This window comes from Canis lupus, chromosome 5 (genome assembly GCF_048164855.1).
Source record: "Canis lupus baileyi chromosome 5, mCanLup2.hap1, whole genome shotgun sequence".
In the NCBI taxonomy this organism is placed as follows: Eukaryota; Metazoa; Chordata; class Mammalia; order Carnivora; family Canidae; genus Canis; species Canis lupus.
In genome coordinates, this window is record NC_132842.1 from 58,023,194 (window position 1) to 58,049,686 (window position 26,493).

The 26,493-nt window shown below is 36.0% G+C and overlaps 1 protein-coding gene across 9 annotated transcripts in view; it reads right to left on the reverse strand.

Moving 5' to 3' along the window:
- FAM169A (family with sequence similarity 169 member A) overlaps window positions 1-26,493 on the reverse strand; it is a 64,752-nt gene that overhangs the window by 20,679 nt on the left and 17,580 nt on the right. For 7 of the 9 annotated variants that reach the window (XM_072826831.1, XM_072826829.1, XM_072826827.1 and 4 more), the window contains 5 exons: window positions 21,961-22,095; window positions 20,800-20,899; window positions 20,362-20,447; window positions 18,124-18,295; window positions 1,974-2,153 (listed from right to left, as the gene is read on the reverse strand). In XM_072826831.1, the coding sequence (XP_072682932.1) occupies window positions 1,974-2,153; window positions 18,124-18,295; window positions 20,362-20,447; window positions 20,800-20,899; window positions 21,961-22,092 (670 nt within the window). In that variant the 5' untranslated portion in view covers window positions 22,093-22,095. Of the gene's footprint in view, window positions 1-1,973; window positions 2,154-18,123; window positions 18,296-19,629; window positions 19,652-20,361; window positions 20,448-20,799; window positions 20,900-21,960; window positions 22,096-26,493 lie in introns of those variants that run through there. The other 2 variants (XM_072826833.1, XM_072826834.1) reach the window with 2 other exon arrangements.

Sequence of the window (26,493 nt, forward strand, 5' to 3'; positions counted from 1 at the left end):
GAAACCTGTTTTATATATTTATACATACAGGGGGAGAAAATGAGAGAATAGTATCCTAATGTCAATGTCTCTATTAACCAGAGTAACAATATTAAAGTTTTGCCATATTGTTTTCATTTAAGGAGAATTAAATAAAACATTGTAGATACTGTTGATGTTCCCTTTGGACCCCTCCCTAATCCCATTCGCCTTTCTCCTTTTCTCCCCAGAGATAACTGTGTTCCTGAAGTTGGTGTATATCCTTCCTGTCCACAGTTTCAAACTCAGACCTATGTCCATAAACTCTATAAAGTGCTATTTAGTTTTTTTTTTTCTTTCAGCCATGTGCCCAGGGTAGTTCTATTTTTAATTTTTTGAGGAAACTCCATATGGTTTTACACAGTGTCTGCACTAGTTTGCACTGCCACAAACAGTGCAAGTGGGTTGGTTTTTCTCCACACCCTTGCCAACACTTATTTCTTGAGTTTTTTATTTTAGCCATTCTGACAGGTATAAGGTGGTTATCTCATTGTAATTTGTTTTTTTGTTTTTTTTTAAAGATTTTATTTATTTGGGGATCCCTGGGTGGCTCAGCGATTTGGCACCTGCCTTTGGCCCAGGGCGCGATCCTGGAGTCCCGGGATCGAGTCCCACGTTGGGCTCCTGGCATGGAGCCTGCTTCTCCCTCCTCCTGTGTCTCTGCCTCTCTCTCTCTGTCTATCATAAATAAATAAATCTTAAAAAAAAAAAAAGATTTTATTTATTTATTCATGAAAGCCACAGAGAGATAAGGTCATCAAAGAATAGTAGACATCTAGCAGCCTCAAGGAACTACGAACTAAGTTGAAAGAGAAAACCAAATGGAAATCCAAGTTCTTCAAATATAATAAGCATTGTACAAAACAGGAAGAGCAAGAAACAGAAAATGGAGATCGCACATAGTCTAATATTTTCTATTTTCAGTATATTCCTTTATTTTCACACTTCAAAGAGTGTTACTCACAAAATGATACAAGTGAGATCAATAAAACATTATCAGGCAATCTCCTACCTAAAGGATAAATGGCATTAAAACTCACTTAGACTTTATCCAAAAATAGACATGCACCTGTAATTCATTTGGTATTCAACTTATCATTAGAATTAGAAAAGAGGTTTTGTTTTTTTTTTTTAATTTTATTTATTTATTTGAGAGACAGCAGAAGCAGTGGGGAGGGGCAGAGAAACAGATTCCCCACTGAGCAGGAGGCCCGACGTGGGGCTCAATCCCAGGACTCTGAGATCATGACCTGATCAAAGGCAGCTGCCCAACGGAGTCACTCAGGCACCCAGAAGAGTAAGTATTCAGAGATTCTGCCTACAGTGAGTGTGTTTACATTCCTTCCCAAATTCAATAAAGCCATAATTAGACTTTAAGGAAAAGGTCATTTTCAGATAATCCAGATGTACACAGGGGTCATTCCATTCTCATGTAGGGGTCTACCCAGCAATTACAATTCAAGATTGACATGCCATGCCTGTTCTTGTCTTCTGGATTTCTGATATTAAAATGAGGGAGCAAACTTAGAACAAAAATATATTTTCAGTGGAAATAAACATCTCCAACTAGACTAAAATCAATGGTAAATTATATTTTATGAAATATACTATATATACATATACATACAATATATACAATACACATATTTTATGAAATATTAGATAGTGGTTCTGGTTGTTGCACAGCTATGAATATAGTAAAAACCGCTGAATTATACCCTTTAATAGAGTGAATTTTATGGCATGTGAATTATATTTCAACTTTTTAAAAAAACCCACCACACCTCCAAAAAGCCATATACATGAGATAAGGACACATTTGCAAAATGAAGCCCTACAGACCCAAAGAATTCAAATTTAGTTAACAATGACACATGCACATTTACAATATTCTGCAGAAACAACTCAGGAAGTGACGTGGAGACAAGTTTAATAAATGTTTTAACTTAATTTACCTGTGTACATGAGAGAGGAGAGAGGATACCGCAAGCCAAGTGCATCTTCTGTAAAGGAATCAACAAAGTCCTCCAGCATATGAAGTCCAAAATCTTTGCCTCGGTATTTCTTTCTTACAAACATTGTATCAAGAACTGGCAGTTGGTAGCTTTGGGTAAGAAATGAGGCACATATGCTTCCTGCAGTCATAAGAACAGAAACCCAACAATTTTTCACATTAAAAAGGCCATATATGTATCTATGTTTAAATAACGTGAGTTAGAATTTTTTTTTCATGACTTAAAATTTTTAGTTAAAAAAACTAAAAATGGTTAGTTTTTTTCCTACATTAAGAGTGTTAAAGAAATGTACCAATTTCACAACAGAAAATACTTCCCAGGTGCTATTACATCACAATGTATACATGTGATAATGAGAAAAGCTATGTATTTTATGTTTATCAACAGTATCATCTAATACAAATCACTATTACCATATTATGAACTATATACTAGAATATGTATGCATCACTGCCTACAGACTTGTACAACTTTAAAACTCATCAACTATTACATTTTAAAACTGGAAGAGTATCTGATGACTGTATATAGCATATAATGCATGAAGTATCTCATTATAACTTTAGTACCTGAACATCCATCTTCTCCCTTTTTACTAGAGAGTACACTTTCATTTTTATCTACTCCATGATGGCAAAGAAATGTATTGGTTCTCCAGATTTTTAAGGACTACAGATTAGGACTAAATGGAAACAAACATGTGTCTTAGAAATGGCTAAGTCAGCAATCTTTTTGCTGTGAATGTATTTTTTAAAATATCCTGTACGCTTAAGGTTAAACAGAAGAAATAATGTAACTAAATATGTCTATTACACAGCTATAGCGATTTGTCTTTTTAAGGACACCTGATTTGTGTTCTGACCCTCCAATTAGATGTGTTATTTAACACATTTTAACACATTTTAAGACAGTATATAGGTTGTAGACATCATGGTGGGGCATCCCTCTCTCTATTAATTTGAGAGATAGTTCATAATTATCAGTCAATATTCTATTCTTTTTATGCCTCAAATTAAAAAACCTATTAAAACAAATTTAAAAACCTATTAAACCTATTAAAACAAATTTTAAAAACCTGTCCTCAGATCATTCATATGATTTCAGGTAATTCTAATAATGTAGTTTAAGGAAGACATAAAATTTCAGGTAACAAACATCTCACAAATTAACTTTCACCAATCATATCATTTGATGAATTGGTCAATATGACAAGATCTTTTTTAGTTGAACCAAATAATTTGAATTGTTTTTGATGAAATTGGAGAATTTCAGCAACTTTCAGCAATAGTTTCCAAGACCATCAACTAATTTAAGCTTAGAACAGGTAATTCTTACTGCTTAGATCCTAACTGGTGACATTCAGTTAAAAGGTCTTATATAATGGATATAGTTACCAATGCTATATACTTGAAATTTGATTTTTAAAAAGTAGATAATGTTATCACTACAAAAATCGAGAGAAAGAGAGAGAGAGAGAAAATGGTAACTATGTGCAGCAGTATCTGTCAATTAGCTTGATTTTGGTGAGTATTTCACAATGTACACACATATCAAATCACCAAGTTGTACACCCTAAATATGTATCACTTTTGTCAATTTTACTCAATAAAACTGAAATATATAAACAAATTACTTGTAAGAGTCTAACAGTTTCACCAACATGTTACTATGACCCTAATTATTTTTTAATGCCTTGAAATCAGAGTTCCTTTCATAACTGCTAGTAGTGATGACAAAAATCAAGAGACATTACTTTATAAGCACTAATAGTTCAAAGGACAAAGCAAAAATGAGAAGTGAAAGCACTATCTAGTTCTAATTCTCAATATAGAGTCTGATGATTTACTATGGTTGCTTTATATTGTACACACTTCAGGTTCCTTACAAAAGTATAGTAATTATATGAAGGAAATTTTCCACAAATTGATTATTTTTGTTTTCACACAAGCATTTCTTCTAACAGAGAAGAGGTAAATTCCAGAGTCTTATATTGTTAAAATGGTAAATTTATGGAACTAGTAGTATTCATAAGGTTTAAAGTTCTTCTATTATTCATTTGTCATGTACATATTCATTGCAAAAAATGATGCTGATTCTCTTCCTTTACTTAAAAAGTTATATACACTTACCCTTGAACAACTTGGGAATTGGGGGCACTGACCCCCTGAGCAGCTGAAAATCCACATATAACTTCTGACTCCACAAAAACTTAACTACTAATAGCCTACTATTGACTGGAAGACTTACTGATACCAAACAACACATTTTTTTGTTGCTGTTTATGTATCATATACTGTTATTCTCATCATACAGTAGGCTAGAGAAAATAAAATGTTATTTAAAAAGTCATAAGAGGTTCACCTGGGAAGGCTCAGTCATTTAAGCATCCTACTCTTGGTTTCAGCTCAGGTCATGATCTCAGGATCCTGGGATCAAGCCCTGTGTCAGCCTCCACACTCTGAGCTTGTCCCTCCTTCCACCTCCTTTGCTCCTCCCCCGACTCATGCTCTAATAAATAAAATCTTCAAAAACATTTTTGAAAAGCCATAAGAAAAAATATGTTTATAGTACTATACTGTTTTTATTGGAAAATAAAACCCACATATAGTAGACCCATGGAGTTCAAACCTGTGTTGTTCAAGGGGCAACTATACTTTGTAAATGTTCTATCAGGGGATCCCTGGGTGGCTCAGCAGTTGAGCGCCCGCCTTTGGCCCAGGGCATGATCCTGAAGACCCAGGATCGAGTCCCATGTCAGGCTCCCGCATGGAGCCTGTTTCTCCCTCTGCCTGTGTCTCTGCCTCTCTCTCTGTCTGTGTCCCTCATGAATAAATAAAATCTTAAAAAAAAAAGTTCTATCAGTATACAATATCAAATAAAGAGCAGAAAAACTTCCCATGTTACCAGTCTTCAGACCCATCAACAGCTGTAAACAATAATACAATTACCTAGTAAAGCAAAACCACAATCTAATTTAGATGAAGTTTTCATTAAATTTATTAGCTATAATTGAATTTAGCATTGCACATATTAGGCTGAATACTTATAATCCTCAAAATTCCATCTTTGGCCACATTCTTCTATATATTCTGAGAAATCTCACCTTCTCCTAAGGCTTCAACCATTGATCTAAATTTTTAATTTCCATAATGCATGAAACTTTTCCAAGATCAAGAATGGAAAAGCCCAAGGGACACCTGGGTGGCTCAGCAGTTGAGCGTCTGCCTTTGGCTCAGGGCATGATCCTGGAGTTCTCAGATTGAGTCCTACATCGGGCTACCTGCATGGAGCCTGCTTCTCCCTCTGCCTATGTCTCTGCCTCTGTCTCTCATGAATAAATAAATGAAATCTTAAAAAAAAAAAAAAAAAAAAAAGAATGGAAAAGCCCATATAAATGTAACAAAAATCACACGATTAGTTGAATAGAGAAAAAACATTTGACAAAATCCAACACCTTTCATGATAAAAATTCTCAATGTCCTAAACCTGATAAAGGGACCTACAAAAAACCCACAACTAACAGCACACTTAATGGTGAAAGACTGGATGATTCCTCCTAAGATCAGGAACAAAACAAAACTGTTCACTGTCACTGCTTCTATTTAACACTGTACTAGAGGTTCTAACTAGGCAAGAAAGGAGATAAAGGGCAGCCAGACTAAAAAGAAAGAAGTAAAACTACATTTATCAATGACATAATTTTATATAGAGAAAATCTTAAGGAATTCACTGAAAAATTATTAAAACTGATAAAAGTTTAGCAGTTCAACAAGGTTGCAGGATGCAAGATCAATATACAAAAACCAATCGTATTTCTATACACCACCAATGAACAATTTTTTAAAAAGATTTTTATTTATTTGAGAGAGAAAGAGCACAAGCAGGGGAAGCGGCAGAGGGAGATGCTTAACCGATTGAGCCATTCAGGTGCCCCAGCAGTGAACAATTTGGAGATGAAATTAAGGAAAACAATTCCAGGGGCGATTGAGTGGCTCAGTCAGTTGAACATCTGAATCCTGATTTTGGCTCAGGTCATGAGATCAAGCCCCACATCGGGTTCCATGTTCAGCACAAAGTCTGCTTGAGATTCTCTTTTTCCCCTCCCACTCACGTGCACTCTGTCTGAAATAAATAAAATCTTTAGGAAAAAAAGAAAATTCCATTTATCACAGCATTAACAAATAATAAAATTCTTACAGTTAAGTTTAAGAAATGCAAAGCTTGTATACATACTAAAACTACAAATACTGTTCAAAGAAATTTTTTTTTTGTTCAAAGAAATTTAAGAACATCTAAATAAATGGAAAGACATCCATGTTCATGAATCAGAAGACTTAATACTTTAGATGTCAATATGTTCCACAAATTGACCTAAAGAATCAAAATTCTCAGCTAAATCTTTTTACAGAAATTGACAAGGTGATCCTAAAATTCATAAAGAAATGCGAACGCCCTCAAAAAGCCAAAACAATCATGAAGAAAAAGTTGGAGGACTTGTATTTACCATCTTAAAGCTTACAAAGCTCCACTAATCAAGACAGTATGGTACTGGCACAAGAATAGACACAAAAATTAATGGAGAAGAACCAAGAGTCCAGAAACAAAACCTGGTATTCATGGTTAACTGATTCTGGCAGGGGTTCCAAGGCAATTCTATGGAAAAAGAACAGTCTTTTCATTGAATAGTTCTGAGGCAACAAGATATTCACCTCGGCAAAAAAAAATAAATAAATAAAAAGTTGGACTCCTTTCCTCATACCATATACACAGATTAACTGCCAATGGATGATCAATCTAAATGTAAGACCTAAAGCTATAAAATTCTTGGAAGGAAACATAGCAGTAAACGTTTATCACCTTGGATTAGACAGAGCTTTCATACATAAATACCAAAAGCAAGAAAAAAAAATTGGATTTCATCAAAATTTTAATATTCTGTGCTTCAAAGGACACCATCAAGATAGTGAGAAGACAACCCACAAAATAGGAGAAAATATTTCCAAATTATATGTCCAGTAAGAGACTTGTATCTAAAATATATAAAGAATGTTTATAACTCAATAATAAAATAACAAAATCCAATCTTAGAATGGGCAACGGATTTAAATACTTATTTTTTCAAAGAAGACATACAAATGGCCAACAGGTATGTAAAAAACTGTTCAATGTCACCCATCAGTGAGGATATATAAGTCAAAGCAACAAAGGATGCCTTCACACCTGTAAGGATGACTACCACCAAAACAAAACAAACCAAAAACCCAAAGACAACAATTGTTAGTGAGAATATGGAAAATTGGAACCCTTGTACATTGTTGATGGGAATACAAAATGGTATAGCCACTATGGAAAACGGTTTAGAAGTTCCTCAAAAACTAAAAAATAGAACTACCGTATCATCCAGCAGTCCCACTTCTGGGTATCCAAGAATTGAAATCAGGATCCCAGACCTCAGCAATCAGTGTTCACTGCAACACTATTCACAATATCCAAGAGGTTATGACAACCTAAATGTCTACTGATGGATGAATAAAGAAAATTGTGGTATATACATACAATAGAATAATATTCAGTCTTTTAAAAAATAAATCTTGTGATACATGACAACATGGATGATGAAGACATGCTAAGTAAAATAAGTCAGCCACAGAATACTATATAACAAATACTATATGACTCCAACTATTTAAGTTATCTAAAATAGTCAAACTCAAAGAAGCACAGAACAGAACCATGGTCACCAAGGGCAGGGGAGATGGAAATGGGAAGTTGCCAATCAATGGGAATTTCAATTAAAGCTTCATTAATGCAAGATTAGTAAATTCTATGGATATTCTGTAACATTATTCCTATAGTTGACAATACTGTATTCTACACTTAAAACTTTGTCAAGAGTAGATCTTTTGTTACCTGTTCCTAAACCATTAAAGTAAACATTAGAAGAAAAAAAAGATAAAGATTTATCTTTAAAGATAAATAATCCAGACAGAACATAGTAGATTAGTGGTTCCTAGGGATCATGGGGTAAGGGAAATAAGTGACTGCTAATGGTCACAGGGATTCTTTTTGAGGTGATGAAAATGTTTTGGAATTTATGCTGATGCTTGTACAACTTTCTAAATATGCAAAAAAATCACTTTATAATAGAGTGAATTTTATGATACGTGAATCTTGAAATAACTACAATGAGTGAAAGAACCCAGGCTAACACAAAAATATATATACTGAAATGATCATAAAATTCCAGAAAAAGGGATCCCTGGGTGGCGCAGCGGTTTGGCGCCTGCCTTTGGCCCAGGGCGTGATCCTGGAGACCCGGGATCGAATCCCACGTCGGGCTCCCGGTGCATGGAGCCTGCTTCTCCCTCTGCCTGTGTCTGCCTCTCTCTCTCTCTCTGTGTGACTATCATAAATAAATAAAAAAAATTAAAAAAAAAAAAAAAAAAAAAAAATTCCAGAAAAAGCAAGCTAATCTATAATAATAGACGGCAGATAAGTGTTTGCTTGGCAATTCATAGTGGGAGGAGGGATGGTTACAAAGAAACACAAATTTGGGGGGATAATGGGTATGTTTATTATTTTGATTATGGTAATAATTTCACAGCTATAAACATATATAAAATACAACAAATTGTAAATTTTAAATATGGGCAATTTTTTAATGTCAGTTACAATAAAGTGGGGAGGGGAGTAAAAAAAAAAAAAGACAAACCAATTTAAAAATGGGTAAGATTTACTGACCAAAAAAAAAAAAAAAAAAAGGCAAAGGATCTAAATAGACATTTTAAAAGGAGACATATAAATGGTCAATACTACATGAAAAGATGTTCCACATCCTTAGCCATTAAGGAAATGCAACTGAAAATGACAATGCCCTGACACTTCACATCTACTATACTGTCCTAAAATCAAAAAGATAAACAAAAACAAGTGCTGGTAAGGATGTGGAGAAACTGCACATTGCTGATATGGGAATGAAAAATGGTGCAGTCACTTTGGAAAATCATTTGGTGGCCCCTCTAAAGGCTAAAATTAAGAGTTACTATATGACCCTGCAACTCCACTCTTTGATGTATACTCAAGAGAAATAAAAACATATCTACACAAAAACCTGTACACCAATGTTCACAGCAGCCTTATTCATAACAGTCAGAAAGTAGAAACAATTCCAAAGTCCAACAAATGATGAAAGACAATATTGGTACGTCATAAAAGGCATGTTATTTGGCCAAGAAAGGAATGAAGTGGTAATGACATGCTGTAACATGGATGAAATTTGAAAATAGTACTCTAAGGCAAAGAAACTACTGTGTCTGATTATATATAATATGTATGATTCTATCTGTATGTCCAGAAAAGACAAATCTACAGAGACAGAAATCTATAGAGGCAAGTTTCTGGTTGCCTAGAGCCAGGTGCTGAGAGCTGAAAGTGATTGCCAATGAGTATATGGTTTCCTTTTGGGGATGATCACAGTGATCTAAAATTGGTTATGATGACAGTCGTACAATTTGGTGACTCTAAAAAAAAAAATCAAATTGTATAATTTACATGGGTGAATAGTATGAAATGTAAATACTACTTCCAAAAGCCATTAAAATTTTAAAAAGAACAGGGGCACCTGGGTGGCTCAGTCAGGTTAGTAGCCAACTCTTGGTTACAGCTCAGGCCATGATCTCAGGGTGGTGAGATTGAGTCCTGCATTGAGCTCGGCACTAATCGGCACTAAATGGGGAGTCTGCCTGGGATTCCCCTCCCTCCCTTGGCCCCTGCCCCCATGTATGCACTCACTCACTCTTTCAAAGTGTTCTCGCTAAATCTTCAAAACATTTAAAAAATTTTTAAATATAACAAAACAAATTTATACATGTGATTCTATTAAACCATTTATAATCAGATTTTTCACAGATTCTCAACCAACCTGATCTTCCCTTAGTGGACCTAAATCTCATCACTACTCACCCAGCTGCTTACAGCAAAAAGTCGAGAATTCATCCTTGACTCATTTCCTACATAGCTCATGTACAATCCATCAGAAGTCCTGCCTCAGTAGCTTCATAATTTATCTCAAATACGATTACTTCTATCTGTATCTCCCTTGTCTAAGCCACCATCACCTCTTACCTGCAAAAGTCTCTTAACTAACTAAACTCAATACCTGCACGCACCCTCTCCTGGTTTTGTTAGTTAAAAGAGAGTTAGTTACCGGTTTTAAAGGCAAATCAGATTGTGTTAACACCCATGTTCAAAACCCTTCAGTGAATTCTCATTACCCAAAGAATAAATTCAAACTCTTTCCTAGTCCTAGAACACCATTCAGGATACGGCCCTGCCCCTCTGCATCTCCATATCACACACTCCCTCTGTTGTTCTTTCTGAAACACCCTGAACTTGCTTCTGCCTCAGGGCTTCTGCATTGCAGTGCTTTGCCTCAAAATCTCTTCTCCCCAAGCTTCACATATCCCATCACCCCTAACTTCCCTCAGAGACCCTTACCCTGACATTTCTATATAAAACAGTACCCCACACACACATACCCCCAAATTCTACTCTTACCTACTTCAGTTTTCTTTATAGCATTGTCTACCTGATTTATTGCCAACTCCTCTAAAATTGAAGCTCCCTGAGGTGAGTCTACACAATTTTTATTACTAACTCTCCATTTCTCCTTCTTGCTCTTTCTCCTGCTCACTTTCTTCTGTTCTTCCTTCTCTATCTACATAGCATGTTTCAAAATAAAATTTTCACAGGAAAAAAAATTTTTTTTCACAGGACCATTCAGGATCTATTCAAATTCAAGAACAGATAACTCTGTCACACTTGAGTGACTTTCTCCCCTTGTGGAATCACCATTTCTTCACTGTCCACCAGAAATAGGTCTTCCCTCACCATCAATAAATATTGGTCTAACGCCTCACAGAGGCAACAACATTTGGCGGTCCCCATAGAACACATACATAAGGTGAATTCTAAACAAATAATGTGATTATAGCTACATGAGGTCTCGTCATATACCATCAGACAAGTATTCTCACCACAGTCTTGATGCTTTCTAAATCAGTTACAGTCACATCAGCTGTCATTAGCAAACCAATACGAAAAGCTTAACATAAGAAAATACTCCAAATAAATAAATAAATAAATAAATAATACTTTCTTCCTAACAGTCCCACATAGGTGTTCCTGCACAGTGAATGTACAGTCATCCAAGAACTGTTTCAGTTACCTGTTTTTGCTCAACAAACCATCCCAAAATGTACTGGTTGAAAACAAAATCTTTCATTTTTTATCACAACTTTCATGTGGTATCATATGGGTAACTGGAACAGCCAAACGTCCAAATGGCTTCACTCCTGTTAGGTAGTTTGTATTGGCTGCTGACCGGAAGCGCAGCCGGGCTCGCCACTGGGAACCTCAGTTCTCCTGACCGCAGCTGTCTGGGCTTCCTCACCACACGGCAGCCTTGAAGTAGTCATATTTCTTACAGGGTAACTTAGCTTCTAACTGCACCAAAGTGCAAACTTCCATGCTTTCCTAAGGTTTAGCACAGTGTCACTTGTGCTGCATTCTACTCGTAAACCATGTCACAGGCCCAGCCCAATACAAGCAGACTACACAAGCACAGAAATACTGGAAACATGTTCACTGGGGGACACCAAAGTAACAGGCACTCAGGTTCCTTCCATCTTGTGGTTTCCCATCCCCCAGGTCTTCAAAATCCTTTGCATTCAGCAGACAGATGAAGAAAAAGAATGAATCTTAACCACTTTGATCCAACATCAAACATACTATTTTTCATGATTTTAGGAACAACTAGTCACACAGCCCCATTTAGCTGTGAAAGTGAGTGGAAAACAGAATCCCTGACTGGGTAGCTACTGGCCAGTGACTAGAATATAGAAGATTAAGCACAAATATTTGGTGAACAGTTGGCAGCCTCAGCTAACTTTCCCCTTTCACTTATCCCCCAGTAGATTAACATTTCCTTTTTAACTGTCAGGAAGTCAATGAGCACTTCTCAGCAGACAGCACCTTCTGCTGTCAGACTCCCTCCACAGTTATATTTGGTTATCTCAGGCTGTTTCCAGTAACTTATATCCTCACACCAATATTCATAAACACACTCACTTTATATAAAAGTTTTGACTGATATATCTACATTTTAAAATTACACTGATTTCTGAGACACCTGGCTGACTCAGTGGAGCATTCAACTCTTAATCTTGAGGTTATGAGTTCAAGCCCCACGTTGGATGTGGAGATTACTTAGAAATAAAATAATAAAAATCACAAATAAATAAATAAATTACACTGACTTTTGTCAAAACCCACACCTCCCCCATGTGACTGAACTTCATTTCTCTATGATCCACACACAGACGCTTTCTGATCCCTATAAACGACCACTTTGAAATTGTTTAACTGATCTTTCTGGTATTTACTTCCATATCTCTAAACAACTCACTACTTTTCTCAATTGTTTCCATTTTAGGCATCAGCAACCGCCTTCCCAGTAGAGCAGATGAGAATTTAGCTCTTACATACATTCGTCCACTCCAGTCCCAGTTCCACAGAACCACACTTCCTTAGTGCCCTGCGGGCATCATTTCACTTCCAGGGTGCAGGACTCACATGGAGGAATCTAGTCATTCTGATTCTTGATCCTCTGTACAAATACTTCTCTCATTCTCTGGAGACTTAAAAAGTCTTCTCTCTATCCCAGATTTCTGAAATTTCATAATAATCTATCCCAATCCATTCTGACAGATGCTCAATGGGCCATTTTAATGTAGAAATGCATGTTCTATAGTTCTGAGAATTTTTCTCGAATTTTCATTGATAACTTCTTCCCCTCTGGTTTCTTTGTTCTCTCATAAAACATCTATTATTCAGGCCATTCCTGTAATTTTCTTACATATTTTCCATCATTTAGGGTTTGGTTTTTGTTGCTCTTCTTTATGATGAATTTCCTAAACTTTATCTTCCATACATTGAATTGTGAATTTCCAAGAGCTCTACATTCTTTTAATGAATCTCGTCCTCATTTCATCAGTGTAAGGACTACTCTTACATTCCAAAATTAAGTCTTGTTTTTCATTGCCTCTTCCAAATTGCTTTAATTCTCTTTTGTTCTGGTCTCCATAATTCATACCAGCGGCTTTCCCTAACTAAGCTGTTTGTTCATTGTTATGAATGAGACATTTAAAAGCTGATTAAATGTTCTGCGTGCATGGCGGCGACTGCCAACAATGAACTTCATGGAAGGGTGATCTGACTGGGACCTTTCCTAGGCAAACAACTTATATTGGTATTTATGGAATTTTTCTCTCTTGACCAATTCAAATTCCTCAAAGGAAACATTTTTGCTCATGTTGTAACCTCTAAATAATTTGGGAATACCCTGTATTCACACATCTCTGGTAACATCTAAAAATTTCACCTTAAATTTCAATAATTTCAAGGATGGAATTTCTGGCATATTATCAATATTAACTTTTAAGAAACTATTATAAAATTATAGACATATAGAAAAGTCACAAAAATATACAGTCTCATATACCCTTCATCCAGCTTCCCTAATGTTAACATCTTACAACATCAAAGTATTATCATCAAAACCAGGAAATGGGGATCCCTGGGTGGTGCAGCGGTTTGGCGCCTGCCTTTGGCCCAGGGCGCGATCCTGGAGACCCGGGATCGAATCCCACATCGGGCTCCCGGTGCATGGAGCCTGCTTCTCCCTCTGCCTGTGTCTCTGCCTCTCTCTCTCTGTGTGACTATCATAAATAAATAAAAATTAAAAATATTTAAAAAAAAAAAAAACAGGAAATGAATACTTGCAAGATACTATTGACTAGCAATCTTATTCAAAATTCACCAGTTTTGCCACTAATGCCTTTTTTCTGTTTTAGAATCCAATCCAGGATTCCATACTCGATTTACTGTAATATCTCTTTAATTCTGGTCTTTGATAATTACTCCATCTTTCTTGTCTTTCATGATTTTGACACTTTAGAGATTACTGATCAGTTATTTTCTAGAACAACCTTCAGTTTGGCTTTGTCTAACATCCTCTCATTATAAAATTAAGGTTATGTGTCTTGAGCAAACAAGAAATGATGTTTTGCCCTTCTCAGTACCTGATAGATCAGAAGTCCATGGTATTGCTAGGTCTTATTTCTGGTGATATTAACCATGATCTATTAGTTAACATGGTGTCTGCCATGATGCTTTATGTAAATTTACTCTTTTTCCCTTTTCAATTAACAAGTAATATTAAAGATAAAATTACATCACTCTTCTAAATGTATCACATGGACCCTAGAAAGTATTTAGGGTCAAAATTTAATAACCTTCATCAAACATTCATTGAACATCTATCTATTCCTTGACTACTGAACTAAGCAATCCTTAACACTCAAAAATGTTACCATGTTCCTTTTTCTTGAACTTCTATTGTATTTTTTCTACAAAAGGTTATCCTGATGTAACATATTTTTATACTTGGATTACATACTTATTATCCAGCTGTTGTTCACTGCAAAAACATACCCCTACATAAATATTTTTTAAACTTCTTGTGACCATAGGGTTCTAATTATCAAACCAAAAGAAATTTTGGAATATCATTATCATTAACATTAGTACCCGATGGATCAAAACACAAGTGTATTATACACTGGGAAAACTAATTATTAGGCAAAAAACAAAATTTCATTAAATGTATATCTATAAAATAAAAGGAGCTTACTCATTTTTTTATGGTTTATGAATCCATGAATATTACTTAATATGAGAAGGAGACAAGGTTCAGCATTAATCCTATTCCCCCTTTTTTTTTTTTTTTAAGGTTTCACTTATTTATTCATGAGAGACACAGAGAGAGAGAGAGGCAGACACAGGCAGAGGGAGATGCAGGCTTCATGTAGGGAGCCTGATGTGGGACTTGATCCCAGGACTCCAGGATCACACCCTGAACTGAAGGCAGACAGACCCTTAACCGCTAAGCCACCCAGGCATCCCCTACTCCTATTTTTTTTTTAAGACAAAAGTGCTTATTAATAACCACAGAAGGGACTGAAAACCTTGTTATAATGTTATTCAATTCTCTGAGCTCCCTTAGTTATATGCTAGATTTTGCATAACAATATACTGAAAAGAATGGTTTTTAATAATCTGACATCTATGTAACCCAAAAAACACACAAATAAACTCTAAGTCCCCCACAGTAAACTCTCTATTTCAGGCTAAAAAGAATTTATATAGTTTCTTAAATTTCATTGTACTGTAATAGGATTTGACTTCATATACAGTCTCCTCTTATATATCAAAACTATTTTTATAACCCAACAAATGTCCCAATATAATGATTTGCTATTTAATTTAAAAATCATAAACATAAGCGATATAAGGCTACAAATTTGTTTAATCAAGATTTAATCTTTTTGCTAATGGTACAGGTTTTTTTCCTGATAGGTATATTAGCAATATATCTATCACAAAGTGTTTAAGTATTTGTTTTGGACAGTTTTTCCAAAATGTTGTACATATGAGTTTCCTTTAAAAAGAATACTTCCAGACTGAATTAAACGGTTACTAAGTCAGGACGCCTGGGTGGCTCAGCAGTTGAGTGTCTGCCTTTGGCTCAGGGCATAATTCCAAGTACGGGGATTGAGTCCCACATCGGGCTCCCTGCATAGAGCCTGCCTCTCCCTCTGCCTGTGTCTCTGCCTCTCTCTCTGTGTCTCTCATGAATAAATAAAATCTTTAAAAAAAATGGTTATTAATGCAAAGCCTTGTATAAGCACACCCAAGTCCACTTTTATCTGGTAGATGACAGCCAGAGCTTAAAGAGGGAAAGAACTAGGTAGCCGGGGTGGCTCAGCGGTTTAGTGCCGCCTTCAGCCCAGGGCGTGATCCTGGAGACCCGGGATCGAGTCCCACATCAGGCTCCCTGCATGGAGCCTGCATCTCCCTCTGCCTGTGTCTCTGCCTCTCTCTCTCTCTGTCTCTCTCTGTCTCTCATGAATAAATAAATAAATAAAATCTTTAAGAAAAAAAAAGGGAAAGAACTAAAATAAATAGTAAGGAGGTAATCCAATTAGTAGAGAAGTATGGAAATGCTAAAAGTGGTAGACAAGTAGCATTTGAAAGCTCAAGGATATAAAATTTAGTTAATTTCCACAACAAGCAAAAATAGAGGTCAGGTTGTAAAGGAGAGAAGGAGCCACAAAAGCACATAAAAGAAAAAGAGGCACACTCTTGGAATCAAGTACTGATTAGAAAACTGAAAAAGGAATATTATGCCCTTTAACTGTGTACTTTTAAGCTCTAAATAAGTTAGTATAAACTAGTATGTGCTCTAAATGTTTTATGAGCTAGTTTCAAGTAAGAACTTTCCTACAGGCAGTATGAGAAGCTTAAAAAAAAAAAAAAAATCTCCCAACTGCCATAGGAATAACCTTGTATAAAATAAAGCATAAAGTAATCAAAATATACCCTAACCCCAAAGTTATTAAACATTTTTAAAAACCCTAATGCCGGGGATCCCCAGGTGGCCCAGCAATTTAGCGCCATCTTCAGCCCAGGGTATGATCCTGGAGACCCAGGACAGAGTCCCACATCAGGCTCCCTGCATGGAGCCTGCTTCTCCCTCTGCCTTGGTGTCTCTGCCTCTCTCTCTCTCCCTCTCTCTCTCTCTCTCTCTGTGTGTCTCATGAATAAATAAAGTCTTAAAAAAAAAACCCTGATGCCTTTTATGCAATGCTTCCATCCAACATTATTATTCTGTCCTTGTGTAATGATATTTTTCTCAAGTTACATAAAGAATTGGTTCTATCTCAAATTTATACAAGAATAAAACAGCCTATTAAGGAGAACCAAAGTATTTATTAAAACAGCAAACCAGCTAGGATGCCTGGGTGGCTCAGTCAGTTGAGCATCCAGCTCTTGATTTCGGCTGAGGTCATGATCTCAGGGTTGTTAAGACTGAGCCCCATATCAGGCTCTGCACTCATCGGGGAGTCTGCTTGAGATTCTCTCTCTGCCCCTCTCTCCCGATTGTGCATTCTCCTTCTAAAATAAAAAAATCTTTGAAAAAATAAAATAAAACAGCAAACCAGTTTAAGCTACCGATCACAATTTTTTATTCCTGAGAAAAAGCAAACTTCTCACTGACTACATGAACTAATTCTTATCCTAAGTGTTGTCCTGATCATGTAATGAACCCATCAGTCACAACTGTCCTGCAAATCAACAGTGAATTTGGTATGATCTTTAGATGTGATCAAACCAAAAGGGATAAATTTGGAAGGCATGACTTGTGAAAAAGGCTGAAAATAATGTGAGTGTTCTCTATGAAAGGTCTTTTGTTCAAGGTACAGAAAAGGCCAACTTTTTAAAAACCACCTGGTGGTTTTAAAGTGTAGGGTGAATGTGTGTACATGGACCAAGCACATTAGATCTTTCTGGCTCCAATACCTCTATAGAGGAGAAATGGCAGGAAAATAGGGAAGGCATGATGAAGTTGCACCCATCTTTTAGGAACAGGGTCTAGTTGGATCTTAGGATCCAAAAACCCAAACTTTAGAAGATTAAGGATTTCGAAGCTAGCTGAATTCTATAAATATATTGTTTTTTATGATAATCAGCAAACCTGCCTTTGATAAATCAGGCTGAATCAGCTATGTGAGGCAGACAAAGACAATACATTTTGTCCACGGGTAGATAGCAGTTTTAGGAGGAGACCGTAATAGTGATAGCAGCAGGAATCAACTACTTTAAATGAAGGAAAGGACATGGTAAGGAATCAAGATAGCCAAATATGAGGCTCAATGCACAACTCTCTTTGTACATACATGGAGAAATCAGAAATCCTACCCTCTGTCAAATGTTTATTTTTGTTGTTTTTCAAACTTTCCTAACAAGCCTCATGTACACAGATAGGTAGACTCAAAGCACTCCCAAGAAATACTAAGTAAAGTCACCTCAATTTAAACTCTAAAGAGTCATTTGAAAGGATACTGACATAGTTGGGGTCTAAAAAGGAGGTTTCTATAATAGATACTTCAAGTAACTTTTAAAGACTCACCTGTAGGCTTAACTGAATAAAAACCAATGGCCTCTCCTTTCTTCCACAGAATCTTAGCGTAATCAGTACTGCTATGACACAGGAATGGTATCTCATTTCTCTCCATTTCCTGCTTTCTATAAATAATTCGATTCAGAACATACAGAACCACTCTCTCCCCAAGAGTTCTCACCTGGAAAGAGAGTCAGACACCAGGCACAACAGTTATGATACGCATCCATTCAGAGATGCCATCTACCTTGCTTCCTGCTTCTACAACTCATACTAGCATTCAAAGCACTGGAAATACACTCAAAATGATTTCTTAAACCTTCCATCACACAGATGAGATGAATCATTCACAGCAATAACAGTTCATATCTACAAACACATACTATGCATGGAATACTGCCTCTCAGCAAAATTCTAAAACAGGCAAATGAGTTTCTAATGTACCAATCCTCAGCATCTCTTCCTTAGCACTCAAGTGTTTTCTTTCCTCTTCCAGTTGCCCAGATCCAGAGTTTCCCCCACCATAAGTGCTGCCCCCAACACCTCTACTGCTTCAACTCTTTTTCACCCCATTCTAGCCTCAATAGTAAATTAAAAAAGAACAGGGGGAACCAAAAAAAGTTATATTATCCTCGAAGACTTTGAGAACAATAACTTATTTGATGAGCAAGGCCGTATTTATCCTCTTAGAAAAGGAATCTGTAAAAAAAAAAAAGAAAAAGAAAAAAAAGAAAGAAAAGGAATCTGTCTCATCTTTTCCAGGTAAAATGTTCATTTAACAGTCATGTCTTGGGCGTCTTAACTATAAGGAATACCCACTTCACCCCACATACATACCCACAGACCCTACAGTGGCACAGGAAAGTCTGATAAAAACAAACATGGGACACTCACAGGATGGAGGCAGAGGTTCACTTCCTACATGCAGAGCCACATGGTCACCGGGACCCCCTCACCAACTTTCTGACATCAAAGGATGTGGTTTTCCTTAGACATCTTTTCACCACTCAAAACAAGAGTTCTATCCATAAAGTCTATTTCTCCTCAAGTCTCCTCAAGGAAAAACAAGAGTGCCCTCTAATTAAACGAATGAAGAACAAAAAGTATTAACTATATACACACTACTCTCAAAAAATAAAACAACAACAACAAAACTACCTTAACCATACTACACACTAGGGGATGCCAGATACCAAATACAAGAAATGACAAAGCTCACTAGCTTTCAAGGCAACCCATTCCTTCCTTGAACAGCTCTGACCACTATAAAATTCTTCTTCATACTAAGCAGACTATAACCAAAAACTGTACTTTGAAGAAGCCAAGACATTCAACTAAAGAAAGAGACTGACTGAATGCAATGTGGGGTCCTCTCCCTTGAAACTGCTCCAGATCCTTAACGTCTCTCTTTCCACTGGGACTTGGCAGACATTAACAGATCCGAATGCTGAAGATATTGCTAAGACAATGGGACTTTGCTATATAGGCATATTTTTTATTAGCTGTTTTTCTTACCTTGGCTTTAGTCCCAATTAACTATAGCCCAAGCGTTTTCATATGCACTGTTTTAGCTTGTTCTTCATGGTGCACATGTGCAGTTAATTTTTTGAACCTCCGGGTACTACTTTTCATTGTGTTACATCCTGCTCTTTGTTTCTGAACTCTGCCTTTCATAGACTGGTTTCTCCCATCAAGCACTGTGGCAGGCAGAAGTGATCAGCATATCAGCTATGTATGCCTTCCTCTCAGTAAATGATAAAATGATGACCAGGACAGAAAAAAAATGACAAAGTTTGGTAGTACGCCCCCGAGGACCTCCCTTCTACTCCACTCTTTAGAACACTTGAGTAGACCACGTAAAATGGCCCCTTCTGATAGACAGGTTTCCTGGTCAGTCTCTCCTATAGACAGAGAATACAGGCAAACCCACAGACATTAGTAGCCTTTTCTCTACCCTTTAAGAAAACCAGAAGTTAACAGGTCGATTCAGGTCACTACATTTCAAGTAACCCCAAGGTATTCACTCTTCCTCACCCAAATTTGATACTTTTTGGAACCACGTAAAATTAAGGAAGTTCAATCAGACTACCAGTTTCATCATAACATTGAAACTCTAAGGGTTTAATACAACCTGGTTATACTAAAATGGAGACGTGCTCAATAATTTCATCAACTATCAATGTTTAGGGGAAACATACTGTAAAACAGCCTCAGAAGAAACACTTTTAAATTACAGGATCTTGTTACCTGCTTAAGCCCTTCTCTAGAAGGAACAGATGTTTTCACAATATCATCAATAGCCCACCACTGATCAGCAAGGTAAAGTGCCACAGCTAAAACAGAATAAATGATTAACATTTTAGTCTTATAGTATGCAATATTACTATTTGGAAAAGCTTATACAGATAACCTTATTAAATACACCCACACTTTTAAGACAATGTGGCCCCATTTACACCATTTTTATTTCACTCAGTAAACATTTAATTACAAATAAGTAAAAAAAAAAAAACAAAAAAAAAATTACAAACAAGTGAAAATTTTATTTTCTGAAATTTAGTTTGAAACAATTTTTTAAGCTCCTTCAAGTAGCTACTTTTTTTTTTTTTGTAGCTACTTTTTAATAAAGATCTTATTGTTTGGAGAAAACTTCCTCAATTGATAAAGATTAAGCAGAAAAGAGACCTGTGAGTGAGTCCTCAGGTGCAAAAAGAGCAAGAATTTTCTCAGTCTGATCTCCACCATAAAGAGGTACAAAGCCTACATTTGACAGGCTAATAGGAATCTGAAAAGACAATTGATTAGAGTAGTGAAGAGTTTGTTAAGAAAACATAGGGCAAAAACACCATGCTTCTACCAAAATATTGAACTTTCTCTACATTAATACAAATTACATAATTTAATTTCATAGAAAATATTTCTAGTCTCAAAAAAATTAGTAATCAGACTTCCCTTTTGCAAGAATCTTGTTATTTGGGGAAAAAATTAAAGTTTACTTCAATAAATATTACTACTATGCTCTAGCCACACATCTGAATAAAAACAAAGGCATGATACAGAACAAAAACTCATTAAAAAACAACTATGTTTATCATCTGTTATTTAGACAATCTCACGGGGTAAATCTCTCATTTTATGGTCAAAGACATCAGATAGGTACATTTGTTTTCCCTGTGAGACACAGATGATACTTTTAAGATTTTTCTACCTTCATTTATCTGACCATAATTCCCCATTTAGAGATAATATTACAATTCAGATAATTATAAAATATTGGCGGTTTATAAGAATAAAATTTTTAAATCCTCGTGCTTTGGAAGAATAGATTTTAAAGAATCCTTTAAACATCATTTTCTGGAAGAAAACTCTGAGGCCAGCAGAGTGTACAGAACTGGCCTACCATCTATTTCACAGTGGAATGCTAATGATCTTTCCCTCACAATACATCACACTTATAAATTAGAAAGTTGGATAGAAAAAAAGATAATTTGTGACATAAAAATATGTAATTGTTTTGCTGATTTTTTAATTAAAAATTTCTAAAGTCACAAATTCCAAATCTAAAGTAAACTTAATTTAGTTAGCTCAAATGCCATAACCAGTCTTAGCAAAACAACTTACATATAATTTTAAAAGCAAAATATAAATATTAAGCAATAACCTGTCTTTTTAAAACTTGATCATGCTGCTGTACTAACCAACCAATATTTACCCATTTTACTCAAGTCTTTGGAGGAAAACTTCAAAGGTGATTAACATTTTTAAATGAAAAATAATAAGAAGATACTGATTTCACGTATAAACTCAACTTAAAAGGTTGACAAAAATCACCTTCGCACACCTTACCGTAATATTGAGAAGAGAAAAACGTTCAGGATTTTCAGGGTCCCCACACCTTAGATCTGACATATAATCTTCAGCAGAATTTTCCAGTTCCTCATGACTGCAATTATCCAGCATATCCACAGGGAATGCCATTCTCTTCAACAAACAATATGGGACAAATATTTTAGAAGACGAAATGTTATCTTCTTTTTACTCATAGAAAAAACTTTTTACTTTAATACCACACTTTAAAAAACCTTTGCTCAGAAGAAAAAAAAAAAAACCTTTGCTCAGACAGACAACAATCTGAGCCTGATGATGAAAATATACATAAAAAAAACTTTGAAATATTCATTTGTACTAAAAATAAGCAATGAAATAGGAAACAATGGGTAATTTCCTAAAATATAAAAATATACAGGCTAAGGTATACATATTTGCATATATACACATGCATTTTTTTTAGAAGATTTTATTTATTTATTCATGAGACACAGAGAGAGAGAGGCAGAGGGAAAAGCAGGCTCCCTGCAGGGAGCCCAATGAGGGATTCCATCCCAGGACCCCGGGATCACAACATGAGCCAGAGACAGATGCTCAACCACTGAGCCACCCAGGTGTCTCTATACATATGCATTTAAGTATATCCTCCTATATCTGTCAACATATAAACCACTATATAAAAGGACAGACACATGGGAACTTCTGGGATTAACAAAAATATTTTACAATCCTATAAATTTTCTTTAAAAAAAATCGCTGAATTGGACAGTTATGATAGATAAATATTATGGCATGTAAGTTACATCTCGTATATATGGATGTGCACATATATACATTTTTAAAGCCAGCATCTTAGTTGGGACACACTAAAGACTTTCCTAGTCGGGACACACTAAAGACTTTCCCACTGGTGTGCCTGAGTGGCTCTGTCGGTTAAGCATCTGCCTTTGGCTCAGGTCATGATCCCAGGGCCCTGGGACAGACAAGCCCCAGCTGGGCTCCCTGCTCAGAGGGGAGTTTGCTTCTCCCTTTGCCCTCCACTTCATGCTCTCGCACATGTCCTCTCTTTTGCACTCTCTCAAATAAATAAATATTTTTTAAAAAGACTTCCACTACAACCAAGAAAAATAAAGACTCTACTACTATATAAAATTATATAGGTATTAGTCAATGCAATTAGACAAGAGAAAGCAATTAAAGGCTTAACAACTCGAGAGAGGTGTAAGGGTTTGGGGAGAGACTCACTCTACTTCTACTTGCAAATAACATATTTAATTGAAAAATCCAAAAGAATCTACGAAAAATTATACCAAGCAGTAGGAAATTGTAGTTGAATAGTAGGATATAAAATTAAACACATACATCAAGACTTCATATATATAATAACCACCAGTAAAAGGAAATAATGAATGGAAAAATTAGTAAAAAGGGAAAATAAGATCCCATCTACAAAAAAAAAAAAAAAAAAAAGATCCCATCTACAAAAGCAAAAATTAAAATAGGCTTAAGTTTAACAACAACAAACAACAGGAAATCTATTTAAGTCTAAAACACTCCTGAAAGAAGCAAAGTAAACAAACTAGGAAAAGACAAACCATGTTCTTTGGAAAGGACACCTCAATACCAAAAAGATAGTAGCTCTCCCTAAAATAATCTATTAATTTAAGGCAATCCTAATGAAAATAGCTTTTTTTTTTTCCTGAAGCAAAACGAGTTAATTATAAAGTTAATTTGAAAAGGTAAATAAGCAAGAATAACTAGAAAAATCCTCAAAAGGCAGAGCAATGGCTGGAGAAAGGTATAAGACTTGTCAGATATTAAAACATAGTCTAAAACTTCTAGGGACTCATGGCTGGCTCAGTTGGTAGAGCATGTGACTCTTGATTTTGAGGTTGTGACTTTAAGCCCCACGTTGATCATAGGACTTACTTAAAAATAAATTAAAAAATAGAATAATTTTTTTTTAATGGGGAACGGAGTGTACCCGGGTGGCTTAGTCGTGGAGCATGCAACTCTTGATCTCAGGGTTGCAAGTTTGAGCCCCCACCTTGGGTGTAGAGGTCACTTAAAAATAAAACCTAAACAAAACAAAACAAAACCATAAAACTTCTGTAACAGGCACATGAATACACAAACAAATGTAATAATAAGATATGGAAATAAACCCTAAGATCTATGGAAATGGAATACAGGATTAAGGGGAGCTATCTCAATCAGAAGGGGTAAAAAGAACTTTTTAATAAGGTAGTATTGTTTCATCGGTCTTATGGTATGGTTAAATCAGACAATTTCACCCATCTTTGAACTTCTTATATCTAAAATCATACAGCAGGCTTTCTATTATGTCAACTCTTTTCATTCAAGGTTATTTCTGTGAGAAATAGCAGCAGTTTTGGTGATGCCAGTTAATTTGTCCCCTTTTATTGCTATGTAGTATTCCATCATACCCAAATACAGTTTATTTACCTATTCTCTTACTGATGGGCAGGTGGGCTGCTATGAGCGTTTGGGCAGGAGTATTTTGGCACGTATAAATGCATTCATATGTGCTAGGTATGTATATCCACACTTAACCAATCTTACTAAAAGTAGGATGAGAACTCCTATGCATCCTCATGTGATATGACAAGAAAACTGGACCCAAATCTAACCAAATCATTAGACAAATGTGAAATGAAGCCTTACGTATATGGTCAGCCAAATTTAGAACTCTGTTTCTACAATAAATATACAGTATGGAGTTTTACAAAAAAAAGGTGAACACTAATGTAAGTTAAACGAAACTTAAGAGACGTATCAGATGCATGGAGAGGATCCTGATTTGTGTACTCTTTAAAATGTCCATCATAAAGTTAAATAAAAACCTACAATCTACATCAAATACCAAGCTACTAGTTCTTAAAAGAGTATATATAAAGCAATATAGATGATTTTGCTTTAAAAATTCCCTATTTGGGGGGTGCCTGGGTGGCTCAGTCAGTAAGTGTCCGACTCGACTTCAGCTCAGGTCTTGATCTCAGGGTTGTGAGATCAAGCCCCGTGCTTGGCTCCACACTGCGCTTAGAGCCTACTTAAAAATATATAAATACCTAAATAAAATAAAAATTCCCTATTTTGTATTTACCCAAAATAAAAACTGGGGAGCAAGAACAGCTATATTTGTCAATAACCTCTTCAGTTTTCATAAAGGAAAATTAAAAAAGGGAAAGAAAGGCAGAAGAAAAGCAACTGAGAAAAGCAAAGTTACTTTTCTCTGAAATGACCTTCAAATCCATTTTATCACAGCAACAGTATTAGACAGGAATTGAATATCTGGTGGAAATATAACAAACACATAAAAGGACATACACGGTAACAGTTATAGTTAAATACAGTTTTCTGGGGTAGCCTGGGTGGCTCAGCGGTTTAGTGCTGCCTTCAGCCCAGGGCATGATCCTGGAGACCCAGGATCGAGTCCCACGTCGGGCTCCCTGCATGGAGCCTGCTTCTCTCTGCCTCTCTGTGTCTCTCATGAATAAATAAATAAAAATATTTTTTAAAAATACAGTTTTCTGAATTTGGAAGATATGGTGATAATGAGATAATCTGAAATATTGGTCTTAGGGACTTTAAAACTTGGTGTACATATGACTGGGAGCCTAATTTTATTCAAATAATGCTGTGTGTATATGTGGCTTGGTTGGATCTCTCACTTCAGCTCAGGTCGTAATCTTGGGGTCCTGGGATCAGACCCCACGTTGGGCTCTGAGAAGTCTGCTTCTCCCTCTCCCTCTGACCCTCCTCCTACTTGTACATGGTCACCCTTGCTCTCTTTCACAGAAAAATAGATAATTAAAGGGGCTCCTGGGTGGCTCACTTGCTTAAGCATCTGCCTTCGGCTCAGGTCATAATCCCAGACTCCTGGGATGGGGATCAACACCCACGTGAGGCTCCCTGCTCAGCGAGGAGTCTGCTTCTCCCTCTCCCTTTGCCCCTTCCACTGCTCTTCTCTCTCTCTCTCTGTCTCTCTCTCTCTCTCTCTCCCTCTCCCTCCCACTCTAATAAATAAAATCTTTAAAAAATAATTATAATAAAATAAAACCTAGAAATAGAACAAATTCAGCCCCTCTGTTAGTAACCATAAATGTCTAAATAAAAGCAGAAAGAAAGAAAAATTTGCCAAACTACTGATGAAAGCTGTACCACAAGACTTCTAGCCAACTTACGAAAATGGAAAAAAAAAAAAAAAAAACCCTTTATGTTTCAAGAGAGATCAACCAGGAGCTTGGGTAAGTAAGAGTAAGGAAAGGCTCAATAAAATAAAATAGCAGCTCTACTGTGAAGGCAGCTTACTTTTTAGTTTGAGTAACTCTTTTCATCTATATCAAACTCAGTGTATAACAGCAAACTAAAGTAGTGGGAATTCAGGTCATGATCTCAGGGTCCTAAGATCAAGCCCTAGGTGGGACTTTGCACTCAGCGAGGAGTCGGCTTCAGAATTCTCTCTCTCCCTCTGCCCCTCCCCTCTTCTCACTCATTCTCTCTAAAATAAATCATTCTTTTAAAAAAAAT